Below are 25,052 nucleotides of genomic sequence, written 5' to 3'. Positions count from 1 at the left end.
TATTTTTTAAGTAATCTCTACACCCAATGTGGGGCTTGAACTCATGACCCTGAAATCAAGAGTTGCATGTTCTATACACAAAGTCAGCCAGGTGCCCCAAAGCCTATTTATAATTTGATAAGGAGTGAAAAGCTGGTGTTCAAATCACCACTGATCATATGGGAATTTTCTGTATAATATATACTGATGCACAAATCAACACTAAATTTGGAATATCTGAGCCACTAAGTTTTCAGTGTTTTTTCAGATGTTTCTGTTAAACATGTTTTGGATAGTAAGAGTTTTAGTCTTGCACATACATAGACTTCCAAAAGGAAATTTGGGTTCCCTGGGTGGCTCAGTTGGTTGAGTGACTGATTCTTGATTTCAGGTGAGGTTATGATCTTGTGGTTGGTGGGTTCGAGCCCAGTGTGTGTCTCTGTGCTGACAGTGTGGGGCCTGCTGGGATTCTCTGTCACCCTCTCTCTCTGCCACTATCCCCGACTCTCAAAAATAAATAAATAAGCATTAAAAAAGAAAAGAAAAGGAAATTTGAGTTGCCTTAATATAAAGCATATCCTGGTTTTATAACTCGCTCACCCTTAAGAGACTTACATAGACCAAATTAGGCATCCTTTAGCTACATAAACTGTTATTTGGGGGTTTTACTTTATGTTTTGTAGGCATTTTACCGGAATGAATATACCAAAATCATAAAAAAAAAAAGTTCTAGAGTCTACTGTATCAGAAGTTTATATATAGAGTTTTTATTTATTAAACAGTTTTAAATTTTATTTTTGAGAGGAGACAGAGAGAGTGGAGGAGGGGCAGAGAGAGAGAGACACACACACACAGAATCTGAGGCAGGCTCCAAGCTGTCTGCACAGAGGCCAACGTGGGACTTGAACTCAAAAACCTCGAGATCATGACCTGAGCCAAAGTTGGATGCTTAACCACCTGAGCCACCCAGGTGCCCCAATTTTTGTTTTTTAAAGTAAGCACTAGGCCCTGTTGCATCCACACGACTCCTGAAACAGAATATTATGGGCACCAGTGACAGTCACAACAAAGTTTATTGCAATGAAAGGCAAGGTCGACCGATCGGGACCAACACTTTTGATCAGAGTGCGGCCTCGAACAGCCGGGGTACAGAGTTTTTATAGCTGATCACATCGTTTTATCATCACCTGGGAACAGAACAAAGAAATAGTTCCCAGATGAGTTCGAAACAGTTCCCGGATGGGGTGATTATTTTAGACTTTCTGCCGTTAAGTTGCAACCAGTGCATCTCCTTGACCCTGCCTCTGATGCTCTTTTCTTTGAACTTTTGTTTCCTTAATTGTTGAAGCCTAATTTACAAGAGTATGAAGCGTAATTTATAAGAGTAAAGCAAGGCTGTTATCTCTTAACCTTCAGTGTTAGCACAAAGCTGTTATCTCTCAAACTACAGGTTAGCCCTACACTACAATTTAACCCTTACAGGCCCAACAGGGGGCTTGAACTCCTGACCCCGAGATTAAGAGTCACATGCTCCACAGACTGAGCCAGCCGGCGCCCCTAATAGGATTCCATTTTAAATAGTCGAATCTAAACTTAAGGGTATTCTTTATAACTAACACTAGTACAAACCATTTCATATTTACAAAGTTTTTCTTCCTAGAAGGGGCCCAGCCCAGCTGGTGGAGTATGGGGTTCCCATAGGAAGGCAGACAGCATAATGGTGGAGCCCCACAGGATGTGCTATGTGACTTTGGGTGTGTAGAGGGAGTTAAGTGCAACTCCTGATGGAGGGACAGGGAGAGGACGGACTGAGACAAAGTTTCTGTTAACATAGGAGTAAAAGTAGGAGTTATTTTATCCTTAATGTCATTTTATAAACAAGGGAACCAGCATAAGACCCATTAATTATGTGACTTTTCTAAGCCTCTAGAGCAAATCAGTAACAAATCTAGGAAAGAATTCAAGCTTTCCACACTTAAGCTTTATAGTTCTTAATTACTGAGCAGGCAACTATAAATAACTGCTTCATTGGAAGAAATCTGCAATTACCAAAGATATAATAAAATGAAAATAAAAATAACTCTTAATCCTCCCAAAAGAATGACACAAAATAGAAGTTACCAAGCCAGAGACTTTTATTTCCTCCCCTCTGTTACAGCCTGTAACAGTCCTCCAAAACGGAGGTTCTTTTTTCCAGGTATCAACTGAATTGTCTTTATATCAGAGTTCTCAAACTTTTTGGTCTAAGGACTCCTTTACACTCTCAGAAATTACTGAGGATCCTAAAGAGCTTTTGTTATGTGCTGCCTGTTCCTCAGCGTCTAGATTTCTGCTCCTTTATGTCACGATGTGAGACACTGTACATAGAGTGCTCGTCTCAGAGACTGCTACTTATGACGGTCCTAATTACTATTTTCAGTAATAAGGTAGCTCTTTTCAGGTAAGCGAAAGCAGCGCACCGCTGTGGTGGATGCTAGGGCTGATCCTTTCTCCCCGCCCTCTTGCTAGGATGATCTGCGCAGGCGCGCAGGGAGGGCACGGAAGTGCGGGCGGAAGTGGGTTCCAGACCTTTTAGCGGAGCGGCCTGTGGAGTAAACAAGTACCGAGCGGCCGCTTGCAGCTGGTGCCAGAGGGTACAGGCCACCATGAACCGGGTCCAGGATGACTATGACCCCTACGCAGTTGAAGAGCCTAGCGATGAGGAGCCAGCTTTGAGCAGGTGGGTCCCTGTCCCGTCCCGGCCCCCGAGGCTTCGGGCCGAGGCCAGGCTTTTAGCCTTCTGTATTCGCTGCGCCTACCAGGCCTTTGGGGACCCTCGGGCCAGCAGTTGGGCGCCTTTTGCGCCTCGCTGTTGCCTGTGCGACGCCGAGGGGGGTTCTGGTGAGGTGGGGGGGGGGGGGGAAGAGCGACACTCGCGCGGGGAACAGAGATATTCTGGAGTAAGTCTTCAAAAACCTTGGAATCGAATCCTGCCTCTGCAGCTTGCTAACAGTATGACTGAAGGCAAGTTATCCTCCTTTTGCTCATCTATAAAAAGGAACTATAATAGGGGCTCCCGGTTGGCCCAGTCAGTTAAGCCTGGGACTCTTGATTTCCCCTCAGGTCATAATCTCTAGAGTCGTGAGATCCCCCTATGTTGGGCACAGCGCTGGGCGTGCAGCCTGATTAAGAACCCCCCCCACCCCCACCCCCGCTGTCTCCAAAATAAATAAACAGAAAAAGGCAATATAATAACTATATCTTAAGTATGTTGTGAGGCTTATGGGACTTACTGTGAACTGACAATCTTGAAGACGAAACTGCCATAAACAGAAATAAGGGACTATTCAGCCTCCCTTTTTGAACGCCTATCTGTGCTTTCTCTGGGCTACGGTTTTCTACAGGCTTGCACTATAGTAGGGGAAATCAGACACGTATCTCGGAAGATAAATATCTTGAAAAGAAGTATGTATCTCAGAAGAGTATTGTAGAAAACAGTGGCCTGAGATAGTCACAAATCAAATTCTGTGGGAATTTCCAGAAAGGAGGGATTAATCCTACCTGGGGGAAGCTTGCAGTTATGTTGGCAAGAGAGTTCCAGGAAAATTTATCCACTTTTTAAAGCTGGCAGCAGATCCTATTAATAAATCTAAAACATTCTGTTCAACTAAGCTTTTTGTGAAACTGACCTTTCTTCAATTATAATGTTTCCTCGTGTTATCCTGGGAGGGGTTGAAGGCTTGGGAGATTAGACTGCTGTGAAGATTTCTCTTGTGGGGAGTAAGGATGGATTCCAAGGTTTCCTGAGAGAAAGAGTGTCAGTTAATGGGTCTGGTCTGTGAAAGGAGGTATATGAATTAGTAGGCCTCAATTAGTAATTCAGTTTGATTGGAATATTGCAGGGTTTCCTGGACTTGAGTTATTTAGCCGTTACTGTCTCTATATTTCCCCGTGTTACTATTCATTTAATACTTTTCCTTAGGTTGGGGTGCGTGGGTGGCTCACTTGGCTGAGTGTCTGGCTCTTAATTTCGGCTCAGGTCATGATCTCATGGTTGGTGAGATCAAGCCCTGAGTTGGGCCCTGCCAGTGACAGCATGGAGCCTGCTTGGAATTCTCTCATTCTCTGCCCCTTCCCTACTTTCTCTCTTTCTCAAATAAACAAACATTAGATTTTTTTGAGTTAAATTTCTTTTAAAAAAATATTTATTTATTTTGAGAGAGAGAGAATGAGAGAGAGGGGGAGAGTGGCAGGGAGGCAGAGAGACAGAACAGAACCCAAGCAGGCTCTGAGATGCCAGTGCAGGGCCCGAACTGGGGTTTGATCTTACCAACCATGAGATCATGACCTGTGCTGAAACCAAGTTGGACGCTTAACTGAGACACCCAGGCATCCTAATTGTATATTTAAATGCATGTACTTGTGGCAGTAAATTATGCTATAAGAAAAGTTAAACAAAAAATAATACAGAGGGATTCTGTGTCTTCTCCACCCAGTTTCCCTCAATGTTAACATATTTGATAAAACTTTGCTGTAATATCACACCTGGGATATCGACATTAATGGGGTCAAGATATAGAACATTTCCATTACCACAAGGATTCCTCATTGCTCACTTCCTGTCCCCTCTCTCCCATGCACTACTTAACTGCTGGTAACTACCAATCTATTTTCCACTTCTATAATTTTGTCCTTTTCAAGAATATTATGTAAACAGAATCATGCAGTATGTAACCTTTTGGGATTGGTTTTTGTCATTCAGCGTAATACCTGGAGGTTCATCCACATTATTGCAGGTGTCAGTAAGTCATTCCTTTTTTATTGCCGAGTACTATTTCACATTTGTTTTACCTATTCCCGTATTTAAAAATTTTTAAAAATATTTTTTAATTTTAGATAGTGTGAGTGGGGCAGGGGGCAGAGGGAGAGAGAGAGAGAGAGAGAGAGAATCTTAAGCAGACTCCACACTCAGCACAGAGCCCGACACAGGCCTCTATCCCATGACCCTGGGATCATGACCTGAGCTGAAATCAAGAGTCAGTTGCTCAACTGGCTCAACCACCCAGGCACCCCTTAACCATTCCCTTATTGAAGGATGTCTAATTGTTTCTAGTTTTGACTCTTGTGAATAAAGTATCTGTAAACACTCATGTAGAGGTTTTTGTGTGAATGTTAGTTTTCAGTTTTCTGGGATAAATGCCCAGGAGTGTGATTGCTGGATTGTATGGTGGTTGCATGTTTAGTTTTATAAGAAACTGTCAAGCTGTTTTCCATAGAAGCTTTATCATTTTACATTCCCACCAGCAATGGCTTCAAAGTTATTTAGTGGTCTGTCTTGGTACTCCTTAAGATAATCTGCATTTTGCCCTTTGGAAACACTTGAATATAGGGAAAATCAGAGTTTCTCAGCGTCAGTAGAATTGACATCTTTGATCAGATAATTCTCTATTGAGGGGGTTATTCTGTGCATTATAGGATGTTTAGCAGCATCCCTGACCTCTACCCACTAGAAGCCAGTAGCCCCTCCTCCACCCCCTGCCCCAATTTGTGGCAATCAAAAATGTCTCTAGCTATGCCATATGTTCTCTGGAGAACAAAATGCTCCCCGTTGGAGACCACTGGTGGGTGAGAGGTAACGTTGAAAAGATAAGTTGAAACCAAATGGGAAAGGCTTTTTTGAATGCTGTGCTCAGAAGTTTGGCCATGGATGATTTCTTTGGGAATTGGCTAGTGGTATGATGAGAGTTCTTTAGGAATAACTTTCTGGCAACAGGATTAAGAGTGTACTGAAATGGAAGAGTTTGGAGGCCTGGAGATCCTTAGGATATGGTGGGACAGGCAGAGTTAAGAGAACCCAAATGAATATAGTGGTACTGGAGAAAGGGAGCATGCTGGTCAGGATGAGGAATGTTGTTAGATGGGGAATTCTCTTGAGAGTAGAATCTGGCTAAGGCCTCTATCACTAGCAGACTTGATTGGTGTGAACTGCAGTTTTCTGATTTACCTTCTGCTGGAGGCTCAAAAGCATTGTTGTAGAAGAAGAAAATAGAGAAACAAAAACCAGGGGTAGTCTGCAACTATTCATCAGACCACAAATAATTGAACATTATTTATGAATTGTTGATTATATTAAAAATATCTTAGGCATTTCACTCATTTTGATAACATTTCATTCTTTTTGATATCTGGTTTAATTCTGTCATACTGTTATTTATTTAAAAAAATTTTTTTAAGCTTATTTATTTTGAGAGAGAGAAAGAGCAGAGGAGGGGCAGAGAGAGGGAGAAAGAGAATCTAAAGCAGACTCTGCACAGTGAGTGCAGAGCTGGATGCAGGGCTCAAACTCACAAATTGTGAGATCATGACCTGAGCTGAAATCAAGAGTTGGCTGCTTAATGACTGAACCACCCAGGTGCCCCACTGTCATACTGTTGGTAATGGGGACAGATGCAAAAGGCCAAGTATATTGGCAATAATTGCTCAGGAGCAATTGTAATATAACTTTCTCTTAATAGTTCTCTGTAGCATTGTGCCTTTTATCTGTTAACATTTTGTGTGGTTATATTAGCTATATATTGGTTATATATACTAAGTTTTATTTAAGTACTTAGAGTTTTAAAAATCTTTAAAAAACAGTAAAATTTTCATTGCTGATGGAAGTATGAATTGATACAAAACTTTTGGAAATAACAGTGTGATAATTCAAGAAGTCAGAAAGATGCTTGTATGTCTAATTCTAGACATTTATCCTAAGGAAATCAACAGAAAATTACATATACTCTACAGAGATATTCATTGTAGCATAATAGCAAAGAGTTAGAAATAAATGTACAGCATCTGTAAGATGAAATGTTATGCAGACATTAAAAATATATTTAGAAATATGCAGAAAGGGTTGATCTTTAAATGAGAATAGCTGTCTGTAATATAATAGATAAAGGCAACCTTGTAAAACTTAAAACTGTTGGGTAAGGAGATGATGGGAGTTATAAGTTATTTTAATTTTTTAGTATTCATGTGCCTTATGATTTAAACGTATACTAGTTCTGAAGATGAAGTGGATGTGCTTTTACATGGAACTCCTGACCAAAAACGAAAACTCATCAGAGAATGTCTTACTGGAGAAAGTGAATCATCTAGTGAAGATGAATTTGAAAAAGAAATGGAAGCTGAATTAAATTCCACCATAAAAACAATGGAGGACAAGTTATCCCCTCTGGAAACAGGTAAACTTTTAGATTTTCATATAGATATATATACATATTTTTAAACATTTATTCAGTATTGAGAGAGACAGAGTGTGAGTCAGGGAGGGGCAGAGAGAGAGAGTGACACACAGAATCCGAAGCAGACTCTAGGTTCTGAGCTGTCAGCCCAGAGCCTGATGCAGGGCTTGAACTCAAAAACCGTGAGATTGTGACCTGAGTCGAAGTCAGCCATCCAACTGACCGAGCTACCCATGTGCCCCTCATATAGATATTTTTCTAAGCTTTACAAGGCAGGAACCTCATTTGTGCCCTGTTGCATCCCAGCACTTTGAGTATGTGCTCATTAAATATTTACCGAGTGAATGAATAAATGTATTTGGCAACCTGAGCATAGTTTCTTTGATGACTAGTGAAGAATTTTCCTGTGTCGTTGAAATGACACTGTTTAGTATTGTTTACTTGCATGATTTCCTTTTGTAATTTTTTTTTTAGAGTTTATTTGTGGCATGCCTGGGCGGCGCAGTTGGTTGAGTGTTCCAATTTGATTTTGGTTCAGGTCATGATCTCATGGTTCATGACGTCAAGCCCCAGGTTGGGCTCTGCGCTGACAGCTTGGAGCCTGCTTGTGATTCTCCTTTTTCCCTCTCTTTCTCTGCCCCACTCCTACGCATGCGCTCACTCACTCTCTCCTTCTCTCTCTCTCTCTCTCTCAAAATAAATAAGATCTGAGCCGAAATCAAGAGTCAGATGCTCAACTAACTGAGCCACTCAGAACTCCCTCCTTTATTTTTACCCCAGGATAAAAAAGAAAAAAAGAAAAAGACACACAAGCTTAGAGAGGTATTTTTCGAGTTATATAGCATTGATAGGGGCACATTGAATATGTCACCACAAATTGTGTCATTTTAGTAAGTAGTGAAACATACTTCATTTGGTACTTTGTCTTTATGTAAAGTGTACTTGATCCAAAAACTGATTTGTGCCTTAGCTTTGGTTTCCATAGTATATGCTATGTATTAACTGTTAGGAACTGAAAGCATATATAATAATAATAAAAGCAAAAGCAGATGTTAATTAAGAGGAAGAATTAGGGACACAAGCATATGACATGAATACAGTATGAGTCATGGCACTAGGCACAAGTGAGGAGAGAAGGAATGTGTTCTTGTGTCATTCCCTCTGCCGCTCTTTAGGGCTCTTATCCTCTTTCCCCTGAAGTCCCTTACAACAAGATGTTTATTCCCTATTCTTCACGTGTACTGCATGGCTGAAAGTTAGAGAGCTGTATGGTGGCAATCTGGAAATAGGCTATTTTATTGAATTAGATTTGTGGGAAGGGTGAGAGAATAATTTTCTCATGATTTGGAACACTTGATCCATTTCTATAATTAACAATTACAGTTCTCTGTAATTGCACAGGGCACAAACATTCAGTAAGTCATTGATGTGAAAGTATTTTTCCATCCAAATGAGATTGGGAATGAGTTGATACTGCTTTGAGGTGATGGAAGAATATACTGAGTTTTTTTTCTTGTCAGTTATGTATGGTTTAGTCTTTAAACTTCCCTTGCGTAACTAGGGTCTTCTTCAGGAACTGGAAAAGTTGGAACAGCTCTGACAAAGTACTACGATGATATATATTTTGATTCTGATTCTGAGGATGAAGACAAAACAGGTAAGTAGCATGTTTACCAGGTTTAGCCGTTATATTTTATGGAAAAAACATTTACCTAACAATTATTGGATTTTAGGATTTCCATCTGAGTTTTGTCTTCTAAGAAATGGTAGGCCATTGATGTGAAAACAAAAGCAGGAATGATGAATAAAAACAGATGGGAATGCACATATGAGGCCTTGGGACCGGCAAGGGTACTGCATGGGTGTGCCCAGGGAGAAGGACGGGGTGTCCCGACTCAGGGCTCTTGGCCACACTCTTCCTTAAGGTTCCTTAATGCAGCAATATTTGGTTTCACACCTGCAAATAGTTTCTATATTTTTATAGGAAATTTAGAAACTTATAAATATATTTTGCAGAATTTTTTCTGACTTCCTGCTTTTTTTTAATCAGCCTCTGTTCTTTAGAATTGATTTTGTATAAAATCTGAGCAAAGGTAAACATAATAAGGACTACAACTAATTTAATTATATCAGTAGTTACACTGGAATACACAGACAACACATTTATATGGTGAAGAAACAATTTTATGTTTGTATGTATTATTACCTAAGTATTGACCTAAGTACATTTTAAAAGTCTAGTGTATGTGGATTATCATAGTGTTTTTTCATTCATTTTTGAAATATTTTATTTTGATTTCACTACCATTTTATAGATAGGAACTTGTTGAGACTTTATACATCAAAATTTTCTAATCTTGGCTCCCTTTGACCTTTCTGAGACTCTGAATCCTCATTATTTGAATTTGGTTTTTGAGATAACAACAGTTTTTAGTGAAGAAACAATTCTTGCCTCTTCTGTCACCTTCATTTTAATCCCTTGGTTTTTTTTAAGTTTATTTATTTATTTTGACGTTCACACAGGGGAGGTGCAGAGGGGGAGGGAGGGATAGAATCCTAGTCTGATCCTGTGCTTGAACCCACGAATAGTAAGACCATGACCTCAGCTGAAATCAAGAGCCGGATGCTTAAGTGACTGAGCTACCCAGGTGTCCTGATGCTTTGTTAATTGGATAAGAACTTTATTTGGAGGAATAGTTAAAAATTTTTTTTTTAGGAAAATATAAGTAGAAAAAAAAAGGTAGGTGGGAATTCTACATTCTGTCTTAAAAAGGTGTGTAATTTAGACATACCTAGCCATATCCTTAACATTTTCAAAATTAGCACAGGTGACCAAGAAGAAAAAGAAGAAACGACACAGGATTCCAACAAATGATGAATTACTGTATGATCCTGAGAAAGATAACAGAGATCAGGCCTGGGTTGATGCACAGAGAAGAGGGTAAGAACTTACCTTTAATATTTAGAATCTTCAGAGAAAAATGATTAGAAGGTGATATTTACAACATTCACATTTTCACTGTATGTGTATATGTTCATATGGACATACATTAAAATTTTTGAGAAAAACACTGCTGAATTGTTTACTTTGAAAATTACCAGCAAATTTCATTCAGATGATTTATTTTTGAGAGAGAGAGTGTGTGGGTGCACATGGGGGAGCAGCAGAGGGCAGGGCTCAGAGGATCCGAAGCGGGCTCTGTGGCTGACAGCAGAGAGCCTGATGTGGGGCTCAAGCTCAAAAATTGTGAGATCATGACCTGAGCTGAAGTTGGATGCTTAACCAACTGAGCCACCTTGGCACCCCTAATGAATATATTTGTGTGTGTGTGTGTGTGTGTGTGTGTGTGTGTGTGTGTGTGTGTGTATTTTAATGTTTGTTTATTTTTGAAAGATCATCTGAAGCAGGCTCTGCATTGTCAATGCAAAGCCTGATGTGGGGCTCGAACTCATGAACTGTGAGATCATGACCTGAGCCAAAGTCAGATGTTCAACTGACTGAGCCACCCAAGCGCCCCTGCCCCATGAATATCCCCAGTGTAAAATAAACATTTTAAGTGCTATGAGTATTGAGATAGTTAAGGAAATTATAGTGTAGCTCTTGATTCTGGTAAAAGAATTTGTCAGTGAGGTAAGATGGAATGTATCTTTATTATATAATCTTTAAAAAACAATTTTTTTAAAGTAAACTCTACTCCCAATGTCGGGCTTGAACTCATGACCCAGCCAGGCACCCCTTTTGTTATATAATCTTGAGAAGAAATAACATTTTATTGACTTACTCACATTCCTGCATCAAGCAGTAGTTGCCTTTTGAGACCACAGAAACCAACTTAAAATAATGAACTCACTACTTTTTAAGTATCACAAGGGCAGTAATCATGCCTGTCTGTTCACTGCTTTATCCCAGGCATCTTGCACTTTGTAAAATGGGCTCTCATTAAGTAGCTATTGAATGAATAAGTTACTTTCTTGGGTTTGGGTTTTGAAATCTGTTAAGCATTGGAGGTATTTAACAACAGTTTTAAAGTATGTACTACATGTTTTCAGTATTTTTCCCCAGAGACATTTAAAGGATTTAGAAAGTAATGCCACATGATTTATTTTCTGTTGTTGAGGTTTTAGGAGTTTACCATAAGTCCCTTTTAAGAATATATACTTTCATACTTTACTTTCATAGGTAGATTCGTGCTGTAATTTTGCAGTCAGCGAATATTTATTGGACACTTATGTACTAGACACTGTTTTGTATTCTTGAAATACAGCAAGGAACAAAACAGACCAAAATCCTTAGGCACTTAGAGCTTACATGCTTGTTTTTTAAATGTAGCTTTACTAGGTTTTTCAAATTAATAGACTTTATGCTTTTAGAAGAGTTTTAGATTTACAGAAAAATTGAGCCAATAATAACATGGTTCCCATATACCTTCCCACAACAACACACACACACACAGTTTCACCTGTTAACATGTTACATTAATATGGTACATTTGTCACAATTAATGAACTGGTATTTATACATTATTATAAACTAAGGTCCATAGTTTATTCACATTTCCTTAGTTTTTACCTTCTGTCCATTTTCTGTTCCAAGAGCCCATCCAGGATGCTATGTTAGTTTTTTAGTATATGTGCTGCCAAAGCGAGCGTGCCATGTTACTTTTAATTGTCATGTCCCTTTAGGCTCTTCTTGGCTCTGACAGTTTTCACACTTTTTCTTGGTTTTGATGACCTTAACATTTTTCAGGAATACTGGACAGATACATTGTAGGAGGCCATTCTATTGGAATTTGTTTGATGTTTTTCTCATGATTAGACTGGGATTATGAATTTGGGGGAGGAAGACCACAGAGATAAAGTGCAATTTTCATCATTTTGTGATCAGTTGTTAATAGTGACCTAATATTGACCTTGATTGCCATGGTATGGAAGTGTTTGTCAGATTTCTCAACTGTAAAGTTACCCTCTGCCCCTCCTTTCCATATTGTACTCTTTGGAAGGAAGTCACTATGTGCAGCCCAAACTTGTGGAGTGGGGAGTTATGCTCCGCTTCCTTAAGGGGAGAGTATCTTCATTAATTATTCTTCTTTATGGGAGATTTGTCCCTTCCTTCCTTCCTTCCTTCCTTCCTTCCTTCCTTCCTTCCTTCCTTCCTTTGTTCCTTCATTGTTCCTTCAATTTGTTCAGTCATTTATATCACTATGGACTCATGGGTATTTACTTATACTTCAGGTTATAATCCAATACTACATTATTTTGTTGTTCTCATTGTTTCAGCTTTGTCCACTGGGAACTCTTTTCAGTTGACTTCTGTGCCCCCTTGACATACCTACCTCGTTGTTTTTGAGCACTTCCTTACTTTCTGGTACTACAGGATGCTCCAGGTTCATCTTGTATGCCTCATTCCTAGAATCAGTTATTTTTCAGAGGAGTACTAGTTTCTTTTATTGGAGAGTGGCATTAGAAATCATGCTACTGGGGGTGTCTGGCTGGCTCAATCCATAGAGCATGTGGCTCTTAATCTTGGAATTGTGAGTTTGAGCCCCTTAAAAGGAGGGAGTGGGGCCTCCTTAAAATAAAAAAGAAAAAGAAATCAAGATCTGGCTTTAATGTGCACCCCTTGCCCCCCTTTCTTTTTCTGTTCTAGCTACCATGGTTTTGGAATACAGAGGCCACATCAACAACAACAGCCTGTTCCAAATAGTGATGCTGTCCTGAACTGCCCTGCCTGCATGACCACACTATGCCTTGATTGCCAAAGGTAATGGATAAAGGGTAACAACACACACACACACACACGTACATACACATGCACACAATGAAAACAATTTGGTGATCTTTTGTTTAAATCAGAAATAGACTTTTGAGGTATATACTTAGGAATTCTAATAAAGTTCTGTCCTCTTATATCCTTGCTGCTATATGACTAATCTTTATGCAAATACTTTTGGTTATATGTAGTTTTATTGTAAGTAGTTTTTTAATAAAACACTTAACCATTACTGACACAGATTCAGTGAAACTGCATGTATGTTGTGGAATGACATAATCTCTCAAATACACATTTTTAAAAATGTTTTATTTATTTTAGAGAGAGAGAGAGAGAACAAGAACGAGTGGGGGAGGAGCAGACAGAGAGGGGGACAGAGGATCCAAAGCGGGCTGTGCACTGAGAGCAGTGAGCCCGATGCAGGGCTCCAACTGACAAACTGTGAGATCATGACCTGAGCCAAAGGTGGATGCTCAACCTACTGAGCCACCCAGGCACCCCTCAAATACACTCTTTTTAAAAAAATTGTGATAAAATACATATAAGATGTCCCATTTTAACCATCAAAATTTTTTTATTAAAGAGTCCATCATTTGTATATTTAGTTTATTGTCAACTAGATCATTTAAAAATTTAATACCTTTTGCGTGTGTATATATTGAGAACTTTTAAGATCTCTCTTAGCAACTTTCAAGGATGTAGTACAATGTTGGTAACTATTTAAACAATATTATATCCCCAGACCTTCTCCATCTTATAACTGGAAGTTTGTACCATTTGACTGTCTTCACCCATCCACCCTTCCCCCACCAACCACAAATCTACACTCTGTGTTTAGGAGTTCAGGTTTTTTGTTGTTTTTTTTTTTTTTTTTGGATTCCACATATAAGTGAAATCATTCAGGATTTTTCTGTCTCTGTCTAACATATTTAGTATAATGCTCTCACGGTTCATCCATGTTTTCACAAATGGCAGGATCCTCCTCCTCCTCCTCCTCCTCCTCCTCCTCCTCCTCCTCCTCCTCCATTGTATCTATACACCATGTTTTCTTTATCCATTCACCTATGCATGGACACTTAGTTTGTTTCATGTTTTGGCTGTTAAGAATTCTGTTGCAGTAGGTTTTGGAGAGAAGACCATAGAGCTAAAGTGTTGTTTTCATTACATTATATCAAGGGCGCAGACTATCAACCAAAAATCAACAGATTTATGACTGGTAATGTTGACCTTTATCACCTGGCTGAGGTAGGGGTACATATACCTCTTTGAGATAGTGATGTCATTTCCTTCAGATATATACCCAGAAGTGGGATTGCTGGATCATACGGTAGTTATATTTTTAGTATTTTGAAGAGTCTCCATATTGTTTTCATAGTGGCTGTACCAATTTAAATTCCCACCAATAGTGCACAAGGTTTCACTTTTGTTATCCCTTGTCTTTTTGATAATAGCCATTCTAACAGGTATAAAGTGACATCTCTCTGTAGTTTTGATTTGCATTTCCCTGATGATTAAGGATGGTGAACACCTTTTCATGTACCTATTAGCCATTTGTATATCTTTTTTTGGAAAAATATTCAGGTCCTTTGCCCATTTTTTTTTTTTTTAAATTTTTTTTTAACGTTTATTTATTTTTGAGACAGAGAGAGACAGAGCATGAACAGGGGAGGGGCAGAGAGAGAGAGAGGGAGACACAGAATTAGAAGCAGGCTCCAGGCTCCGAGCCATCAGCCCAGAGCCCGACGCGGGGCTCGAACTCACGGACCGTGAGATCGTGACCTGAGCTGAAGTCGGACGCTTAACCGACTGAGCCACCCAGGCGCCCCTCCTTTGCCCATTTTCTAATTGGATTGTTTATTTTCTGCTAATGAGTTGTAGGAGTTCCTTGAATGTTAACCTGTTAACCCCTTATCAGATACATGATTTGCAAATATTTTCTCCCATTCCATAGATTGCCTTTTCCTTTTGTTGATTGTTTCTTTGCTGTGCTGAAGCTTTTTAGTTTGATATAGTCCCACTTACATTATTTAATTTTTTTAACTTAAAAAAAAAAAGTTTATTTATTTCGATACTATGAGTGGGGGAAGGGCAGAGAGAGGGGGAGAAACAATCCCAAGCAGGCTCCACCTCCAGCACAGAGCCTGATGTGTGGCTCCATTTCACAACCATGAGATTGTGACCTGAGCTGAAATTAAAAGTTGGATGCTTAACTGATTGAGCCACCTAAGCTCCCGCAACTTGTGCTTTTGTTGCTTGTGCTTATCCAAAAAGTTATTGCTAAGACTCATGTTGAGCTTTTTCCCTATGTTTGAGTAGTTTTACAACTTCATGTCTTAAATTTAAGTCTTTAATCTATTTCGAATTAATTTTTGTGAGTGGAGTAAGACAGTAGTCCAGTTTCATTATTTTGCAAATGACTGTCCAGTTTTTCCAAAACCATTCATTGAAGATATTATCTTCCCAGCATTGAATATTTTTGGCTCCCTTGTCAAATATTAGTTGACCGTGTATGCATGAGTTTACTTCTGGGTTCTCTGTTCTGTGAGTCTGTGAGTCTGTTTTTATGCTAGTCCCATATTATTTTGATTATCATAGCTTTGTTGTTTTTGTTTTTTTAAAAATTTTTAAATGTTTATTCATTTAAATGAATACAGAGAGTGTGGGCAGAGGAGAGAGAGGGAGACACAGAATCCAAAGCAGGCTCCAGGCTCCGAGCTGTCAGCACAGAACCCGACGCACGGCTTGAACTCATGAATTGTGAGATCATGACCTGAGCTGAAGTCAGAGGCTTAACCGCTTAACTGACTGAGCCACCCAGACACCCCTGATGATCAAAGCTTTGTAGTACAGTTTAAAATGAGGAAGTGTGATACTTACAGCTTTGTTGTTCTTTCTCAAGGTTGCTTTGGCTATTTGGAGTTTTTTGTGATTCCACACAAATTTGAGGTTTTTTTCTATATAAGATTTTTTTCTATTTCTATTGACTCTAGAAAGCTTTGGGTAGTATGGACATTTTAACAATAGTAATTCTTTTTTTTTTTTAACATTTCTGTATTTTTGAGAGACAGGGAGAGACAGAATGCAAGTGGGGGAGGGGCAGAGAGAGAGGGAGACATAGAATCTGAAGTAGTTTCCAAGCTCTGAGCTGACAGCACAGAGCCCAACATGGGGCTTGCACTCACGGACTGCGAGATCATGACCTGAGCCAAAGTCAGATGCTCAAATTACTGAGCCACCCAGGTGACCCAGTAATTCTTTAAAAAATTAAAAAAAAATTTTTTTTAATGTTTATTTATTTTTGAGAGAGAGAGAAAGAGAGAACACCACTGGGGAAGTAGGGGAGGGGCAGAGAGTGGGGTGGGGGACTGAGAGTCCAAAGCAAGCTCTCTTGCACTGACAGCAGAGAGCCTGATGTGGGGCTCAGACTCATGGACTGTGAGATCATGACCTGAGCTGAAGTCTGACACTTAAACCACTGAGCACCCAGGTGCCCCAACAATAGTAATTCTTTTGATGCGTGCACATGGGTTATCTTTCCATTTACGTGTATTTTCTTCGTTTTCTTTCATGAATGTCTTAACAGTTTTCTGTGTATAAATCTCTCACCTCCTTGGTTAAATTTATTCCCAAGTGTTTTATTATTTTGGATGCCATCATGAATGGGATTGTTTTCTTAATTTCTTTTTCAGATAGTTTACTTTTAATGTATAGAGAGCAGATTTGTAATTTTTATTTTTAATCTTTTTTTAAACATTTATTTATTTTTGAGAGAGACAGAGCATGAGCAGGGGATGGGCAGAGACTGAGGGAGACAGAATCCGAAGCGGACTCCAGGCTCTGAGCTGTCAGCACAGAGCCTGACATGGGGCTTGAACTCACAGACTGTGATATCTTGACCTGAGCTGAAGGGGGATGCTTAACTGACTGAGCCACCTGGGCCCCCCCTTTTTAAAAAAATTTTTTTAAAGTTTTGAGAGCAGCTGTGGGGGAGGGGCAGAGAGAGAGGGAGACAGAATCCCAAGCAGGCGTTGTGCTGTCAGTGCAAAGCCCGATGCAGGGCTCTATCTCCTGAACCCATGAGATCATGACCTGAGCCAGAATCAAGATTCAGACGCTTAGCCACCCTGGCGCCCCTGTAATTGGTTTTGTGTCCTGAAACTTCATTGAATTTTATATTTATTTTAACAATATTTTAATATTTTTTTTGGTGGAGTCTTTAAAATTTTATGCGTATAAGATTATATCATCTACAAACTGAGACAGTTTTACTTCTTCCCTATTTGGATTCCTTTTATTTCATTTTTTTTGCCTGATTGCTCTGGCTAGGACTTGTAGTACTATGTCGACTAGGACTGGTGAGAGTGGGTACTCTTGTACCCCATTTTAACCATTTTAAGTGTACAACTCAGTGACATGAACTACATTCACAATATTGTGCAGCTATCACCACAGTCCATTTTAGAAACTTTTTTGTCATTGCAAACAGAAACCTTGTACCCATTAGACAAAATTCCCCATTCTCTACCCCTTCCTACCCCAGCCTGTGGTAACCTCTATTCTGTTTTCCTTTCTGGATTGTTCATCGCTCATGTATAGAAATGAACAGATTTTTGTGTGTTGATTTTGTACCCTGAAACTTTGCTGAAGTAGTTTATTAGCTCTAATAGTTTTTTTGTGTAATGCTCAGAATTTTCTACATACAAGATCATGTCATCTGTGAATTATTTGTTTCCAGCGTGGATGCCTTTTATTTCTTTTTCTTAGCTAATTGCTCTGATTAGAACTTCAAGTACTATGTTGGATAGAAATGGTGAAAGCAGATATTTTTAGTCTTGTTCTTGATCTTAGAGGAAAAATTTTCATTTTTGAATATGATGTTAGCTGTGGAATTTTCATATATGACCTTTATTGTATTGAAGTTCCTTCTATTTTTAGTTTATTGGGTATTTTTACCATGAATTGGTGTTGAATTTCGTCAAATTCTTTATTTTTATTTCTCATTTTTTAAATGTTTATTATCTATTTTTGAGAGAGGAGGAAGAGAATGAGCAGGGGAGGGACAGAGAGAGAGGGAGACATAGCATCTGAGCTGTCAGCACAGAGCCTGACATGGGGCTCAAACCCATGAACCTCAGGATCGTGCCTTGAGCTGAAGTTGGACGCTTAACTGACTGAGCCATCCAGGCGCCCCTAGAAGCTCTTTAAGCTTTTAAAACTGTAGCTTTTACTAAAATGGTGACAAGAATGGCATCAGTTGTCATGAGAGGAGGGCAGTCTCAGGCCACAATGTGAAAAGACAGTCAAAACATTAGCTCTCAAGTTTCCAATAACTTTTCTTGTCTTTCTAAGTTTGAAGAGCAAATGAAATTATTTTTGGAGATAAAAGTTACTTTTAAAGCAATAGAAGAGAGGATATATTCATTCTTTATTATCTATTAACACATTTTTTCCTACTTTTTTTTTTTTTTTTTTTAATGTTTATTTTCAGGAAGAGAGAGAGTATGAGTGAGGGAGGGGCAAAGAGAGGGGGAGAGAGAGAATCCCAAGCAGGTTCCGTGCTTTCAGTGCAGAGTCCGATGTGGGGCTTACTCCCACGAACTGTGAGGTCATGACCTGAGCTGAAATCAAGAGTCAGATGCTTAACTGACTGAGCCACCCAGGCGCCCCAGTTTTTTCCTATTCTTAAATAACCCTTAACATTTCTTTAAATTTCCCATTTTGTTCTGTTTGTACTTTGGTTGTATTTCAGTAAGTTTTTGGTCTTCTCAAAGTTTAACTAATTGGAGATGCAAGAATATACACTGGGGGAAAAGATAGTCTCTTCAATAAATGGTGCTAGGAAAACTGGATAGCTACATGCGAGAATGAAACTGAACCACTTTCTTACATCATACACAAAAATCAACTCAGAATGGATGAAGGACCTAAATGTGAGACCTGAAAGCATAAAACGGCTAGAAGAAAACATAGGCAGTAGTGTGACATAGGCTATAACAACATTTTTCTAGATGGTCTTCTAAGGCAAGGAAGATAAAAGCAAGAGTAAACTACACCAAAATAAAAATCTTTTGTGCAGTGAAGGAATCCATCAACAAAATAAACCCACTGAATGGGAGAGGATATTTGCAAATGATCCATTTGATAAGGGATTAATATCCAAAATATATAAAGAACTAATACAACTTAATACCAAAAAAACCAATAATCCAATTAAAAAATGGGCAGAGTATCTGACTAGACATTTTTCCAAAGTAGACCTATAGATGTCAAACAGACACATGAAAAGATGCTCGACATCATTAATCATCATGGAAATGCAAATCAGAACCACAATGAGGTATTCATACACTTGTCAGAATGGCTAGAATCAAAAAGACAAGATATAACAAGTGTTCGTGAGGATGTGGAGAAAAAGAACTCTTGTGCACTGTTGGTGGGAATGTAATTGGTGCAGCTGCTGTGGAAAACAGTATAGAGATTCCTCAAAAAATTAAAAATAGCAATAACTTATGATCCACTAATTCCACTTCTTGGTTTTTATCCAAAGAAAATGAAAACTAATTTGAAAAGGTACATGTACTCTTGTGTGTATTGTAGTATTATTTATATTAGCCAAGATATGAAACAACCCAAGTGTCCCTTGATTGATAGATAAAGACAATATGCTAATATACACAGTGGAATATTCAGCCATAAGAAGAATGAGATCTTGCCATTTGTAACAACATGGATGGATCTAAAGGGTATTATGCTAAGAGAAATAAGTCAAAGAAAGACAGATACTGTATGATTTCACCTATATGTAAAATCTAAAAAACAATAAATGAATTAACAGACAAAAAGCAGAAACTGACCCATAATTACAGAGAACAAACTGATGGTTGCCAGAGGAGAGGGTGGTGGGGGATGGCCAAAATGAGTGAAGGAGAGTGGGAGATACAGGCTTCCAGGTACGGAGTGAGTAAGTCATGGGGATAAAAAGGTACAGCATAGGGAATAAAAATGATATTGTAATAGCATTGTATGGTGACATGGTAGCTACACTCATGGTGAGCATACATAGGGTGTAAACCTGTTGAATCACTGTGTAGTACATCTGAAACTAATATACACTGTATCAACTATACTTGAGTTAAAAACTTTTTTTTTTATCTAAATAGATAACCTATTAAAATAGGACATAAATCGCAATTCTCCGTTTGTTTTTCCTCTTAGGCATGAATCATACAAAACTCAGTATAGAGCAATGTTTGTGATGAATTGTTCTGTCAACAAAGAGGAGGTTCTAAGATACAAAACCCCAGAGAACAGGAAGAAAAGGCGAGGCCATAAGAAGATGAGGTCTAATCGTGAAGATGCTCCAGAGCAGGTAGAGGCAGAAGTGGAAGAAATCTATCACCCCGTCATGTGCACCGAATGTTCCACTGAAGTGGCAGTCTATGACAAGGATGAAGTCTTTCATTTTTTCAACGTTTTAGCGAGTCATTCTTAAATAGCTAAGTTGGCATTTAATTGCCCAATACAATATACAACGCAAATGTGGACACTTACTTTCCCTGTTAATTCCTCTCCATTGACATTCTGAGCGGTTATTTGAGGAAGCAGTGTTTGTCTTTTTGAAAGAGAATGATTGTCAACCTGCATCCTTCCACCTCCTTTAAAAAAAATTTTCCCCCAGTTTTGATGGGACTAATTATTCATTTCCTTTTTGATGGGCATTTGGAAACCATGGGGACTTTTTTTACATATTAAAACTCTTTAGAATTAAAATGCTCTGGAGTTATAAGTAATGTTTCAGAGTGTTATTTTTTATTTTGGATGTACCCTTGGTGTGATTAAACTAGACACTATTCCCCCCACCCCCACTTCTGTCTGTATTGTTTTTGCTAAAAAGTATATTTACCTTCTATCATAGTATGAAGTGACATTATTTAGCAACTGTTACATGGGGTAATATTGCCAGGTGCTTTCAGTAATTAATATAGGTCTTTTCCTAAAAGGATTGTATAGTTAACAGTAATCTAACCTTAGTGAATTAACATAGTAAGTAGAAATTTATGGTGATGGGTCGCCTGGGTGGCTCAGTCAGTTAAGCATCTGACTTCGGCTCTGGTCATGATTTCATCGTTCCTGAGTTCGAGCTCTGTGCTGACAGCTCAGAGCCTGGAGTCTGTTTCAGATTCCGTGTCTCCCTCTCTGTTTCTGCTCCTCCCCCATTCGTGCTCTGTCTCTCTCTCTCTGTCTCGAAAATAAATAAACATTTAAAAAAAATAAAAAAAAAATTATGATGAGGAAGAGCAAGCTCACCCTCCACCCTTGGACTTAAAAATACAGTTGCTGCCTCTTATGCCCACTATTTGTTCTGGAATTTCTGTGGCCAGCAGCCAAGATACTGTTTTTTCTTTTTTGCTATTAATATAAAAATCATTAGTGACAGGTTGGAGGAAATTGCATTGTAGGCATCTGTGCTTTTGAAAAGAACGATTGGACTTGTTCCAAAAACATTAGGAAACTCAGGATCCTCCTGTTATTCTAGTAGAGATATGGTAGAGTGGAATGAAGTCAGAAAATAGGTATTTAAAAAATTTTTTTTAAAAATAATCTCTGCCCTAGTGGGGCTTGAACCCACTACCCCAAGATCAAAAGTCTCATGCTCTACTGATTGTGAGCCAGCCAGGGGCCCCAGGAAATACATTGTATGTATGTATGTATGTATGTATGTATGTAAAAGATTTTATTTTTAAGTAATCTCCACACCCAACATGGGGCTTGAACTCACAACCCCCAGATCAGGGATTACTTACTGTACTGACTGAGTCAGCCAGGTACTTTAGGAAATACATTTTAATTCAGGCTATCACACTAATCTTGGGCAAGTATTTTCCTCTGAGTTCCAGTTTTCTCATCTGTAAGATGAAAAGATTGCATTAGAGCAGTGATTCCCCACAGAGGTCAGGGCTCAGCAGAGCTTGAGGGGGACCTCTACATATTCCCTCAGAATGATACATCTCCAGAAGGGAGAACATGTCCTTCCCACTGCCTTGCCTTCTGTGCTTTCTAAGGAGCACAGGAGAACTGGAACCAGTGACCGTATGATGTTCATATGAATTGGGTGGAGGCAGAAAAATGATAAAGAATTTGTTCCTAGGGATTTCCAATGTCTAAATAGCATATTTTATAATTTTTATAATATGCCGATGTCTATCTGGCTGGATATCTGATTGGAGATATATATATAGATATATATATCTATATATATATCTATATATGATGTATACATACTTTTAAATGTTTAAGCATATTGCCAGATGATCTGTTACAGAATAATACTACTAGTCTAATTTAACCTTGTTTTTGCCATATTATAGCTTTGCAAGATCTTTTTCCTACTTGCTGTCATTGCAGACCCTGCTTTCTTCCCACATCCCACAACTACTGTTCCATTGTACCTTCATCTCCACTGCAAGGTTCTCAGTGGTCTTATACATAAAGATCACCTGGGGCAGATATTTAAAAGGTGCTACCCAGAATGCGACTCAGTGACAAAAAATGAGGCAGGAAATCACAATATATAAAGATGCAGTTTTTGGCAACAACAAAGGGGAGAGACAGAACTGTGTAAAGCAGACTTTTGTGTATTATTGAAGCTAAGTTTGAGCTAGTTTGTTAGAAATTTAAGATGGCAATTGTAATGCCCAGGGTAACCATGAATATGTTGCAACAAGAATACTTAAAGTGATCTAAGAATAGAGTATAATATATTTGAATATTATGTTATAAAATTATAAAACTGTACAGCTATTCTCTATGTCTCTTTATTTAAAAAAGATACCTTGAAGTATCACTTAAGGAAATTGGTGGTGAGCACTGTTCTGGCTTGAAGCAGAGAGGGCTGTGACAATTTTTGTGCTTCAGTTTTTAATGTGTAGCTTTTAAATTTTATTTTAATGCTTTATTTATTTTTGTGAGAGAGAGCACAAGTGAGGGAGGTGCAGAGAGAGAGGGAGACAGAGAATCTGAAGTGGGCTCTGTGCTGACAGCAGTGAGCCCAACACAGGGTTTGATCCCACCAACTGCGAGATCATGACCTGAGCCGAAGTTGGTTGCTTAACTGACTGAACCACCCAGGTACTCTTAACGCACAGCTTTGAGTATACTCTCTGTTCTTTTGTTTTCTTAGGATGGTATCTACTGTGTGATTGCGTTCAGATTATTCAACATGTGTTTCAGCATAGCCTTTTCACATTTTGTAATTGTAAATGTTTTTCTCTTATCTCTGTTAAAGAGCTACATGTGAGCCTTTAGGTATGCCTGGGTGGTTCAGTCAGTTGAATATCTGAATTCGGCACAGGTCATGATCTCCTAGTTCCTGGGTTTGAGCCCCACATTGGGGTTTGTGAGCTAATAGCGCAGAGCCTGCTTTGGATTCTCTGGCTCTCTCTGTCCCTACCCTGCTTGGGCTCTCTCTCAAAAATAAATAAACATTACAAAAAAAATTAAAGAACTAGACATGAGCCTTTAAAGAACCACTTGTAGCCTTAATCTGCCCCAGTTCCCTTATCTATCTATCTATCTATCTATCTATCTATCTATCTATCTAATGTTTATTTATTTTTGAGGGAGAGAGCACAAGTAGGGGAGGGGCAGAGAGAGAGAGAGAGAGAGAGAGAGGGAGACACAGAATCCGAAGCAGGCTCCAAGCTGTCAGCACAGAGACCGATACAGGGTTCCAACCCACGAAGTGTGAGATCACGACCTCAGCTGACATCAGAGGCTTAACCCATTGAGCCCCACCGATTCCCTTTTTGAAAAATTTTTTAAATGTGTATTCATTTTTGAGAGAGACAGCGGTAATGGGGCAGGGGCAGAGAGAGAGGGAAACAGAATCTGAAGCAGGCTCCAGGCTCTGAGCTGTCAGCACAGAGCTGGACCTGGGACTTGAACCTGTGAACGAGGAGATCATGACCTGAGCCGAAGTCGGCACTTAACCAACTGAGCCACCCAGGCACTCGCCCCCCAAACCCAATTCCCTTTTTAAATGAAGCATAAATTAATATTTAAATGAGGCATAAATAAATATATGGGCCTGGAGCTCTGGTTTGGGGATCCCACTGAAACTAATTGTTCTTTTTCCTGATCAGCTTGGCTCACTGTATTAGGGTTTTTTGTTTTGTTTTGTTTTGTTTTTTAATGTTTATTTACTTTGAAGGTGGGGAGGGGCAGAGAGAGAGGGAGGGAGAATCCCAAGGTGTCCCTGTGCTGACAGCACAGAACCCCACACGGGGTTCGAACTCATGAACCATGAGACCATGCCCCGAGGCAAATGAAATCAGGAGTCAGACTCTTAACGAACTGAGCCACCCAGGTGCCCCTCACTGTATTAATTTTTATTGTTGTGTAACAAATGACCACAAGCTTAGTGGCATAAAATGGCATATATATCACCCCATAATATTTGTGAGTCAGGAATGTAAGTACAGTTCAGTGTCCATTACTCAGTCTCAGAAGGTTGTAATCAAATTGTTGGCCAGATTGCATTCTTGTCTGGAGACTTGACTGGGGAACATTCTACCTCAAATCTCCCTTAAGTTACTGGCAGAATTCACCTCATCTTACAGGACTGAGGTTGCTGTTTTCTTGCTGGTTACAAGCTAGGAGTTGTTCTTACCTCCCAGAAGCTACCTACTTCTAAATGTGTCTTCATGCTTCTCTATGTGGAAATACACAGAACATTAAATCTGTTGCTTGTTAAATCTGTCACTTATGTTTCAAAGGGTCAAGGATGTGTCTGTGTTTGGTCTGTTTCCATGGACATCCATGCAGACTGTTTGTTCTTGCTTCTTAGCTCCTCAACCTCCTAATCCTTAGAAACTTTGCCCTCTCAACCCCCAGCCCTCTTTGCAGGAATACCACCTCAGGCTTAGTTCAGAAAGCCTGAAGGAGACAGGCAGGGAGTGGAGGGAGAAGAGGGAGACCATCCCCTGTGTTATATCTGGTAGTAAGATGCATTCATAACCAATGTTGAATATTTTTCTTGTAAAACCTTTTAAATGGATTATTTATTTTTTTAAATTATTGGACTATATTGACTCATGATT

General features: G+C 39.2%; 1 protein-coding gene across 2 annotated transcripts; it reads left to right on the top strand.

Moving 5' to 3' along the window:
* The first annotated feature begins 2,505 nt into the window (after positions 1 to 2,505).
* On the top strand, positions 2,506 to 22,749 carry EAPP (E2F associated phosphoprotein). Of its 2 annotated transcripts, XM_019428110.2 has the most exons (6): positions 2,515 to 2,698; positions 7,003 to 7,184; positions 8,746 to 8,841; positions 10,008 to 10,125; positions 12,832 to 12,945; positions 20,170 to 22,749. In XM_019428110.2, the coding sequence occupies exons 1-6, from the start codon at positions 2,625 to 2,627 to the stop codon at positions 20,444 to 20,446; spliced, it is 861 nt and encodes a 286-aa protein (XP_019283655.1). In that variant the 5' UTR covers positions 2,515 to 2,624; the 3' UTR covers positions 20,447 to 22,749. The 2 variants fall into 2 exon arrangements, with proteins under 2 accessions (XP_019283656.1, XP_019283655.1); XM_019428111.2 differs by lacking the exons at positions 10,008 to 10,125; positions 20,170 to 22,749 and having other exon boundaries at positions 2,506 to 2,698; positions 12,832 to 12,902.
* Positions 22,750 to 25,052: the final 2,303 nt, after the last annotated feature.

The sequence above is a fragment of the Panthera pardus genome, unplaced genomic scaffold (genome assembly GCF_024362965.1).
Source record: "Panthera pardus isolate Hobbes unplaced genomic scaffold, ASM2436296v1 HiC_scaffold_24, whole genome shotgun sequence".
Taxonomy (NCBI): domain Eukaryota; kingdom Metazoa; phylum Chordata; class Mammalia; order Carnivora; family Felidae; genus Panthera; species Panthera pardus.
The sequence above is the reverse complement of the archived record's forward strand: the minus strand, read 5'-3'. Positions and strand labels throughout refer to the sequence as shown.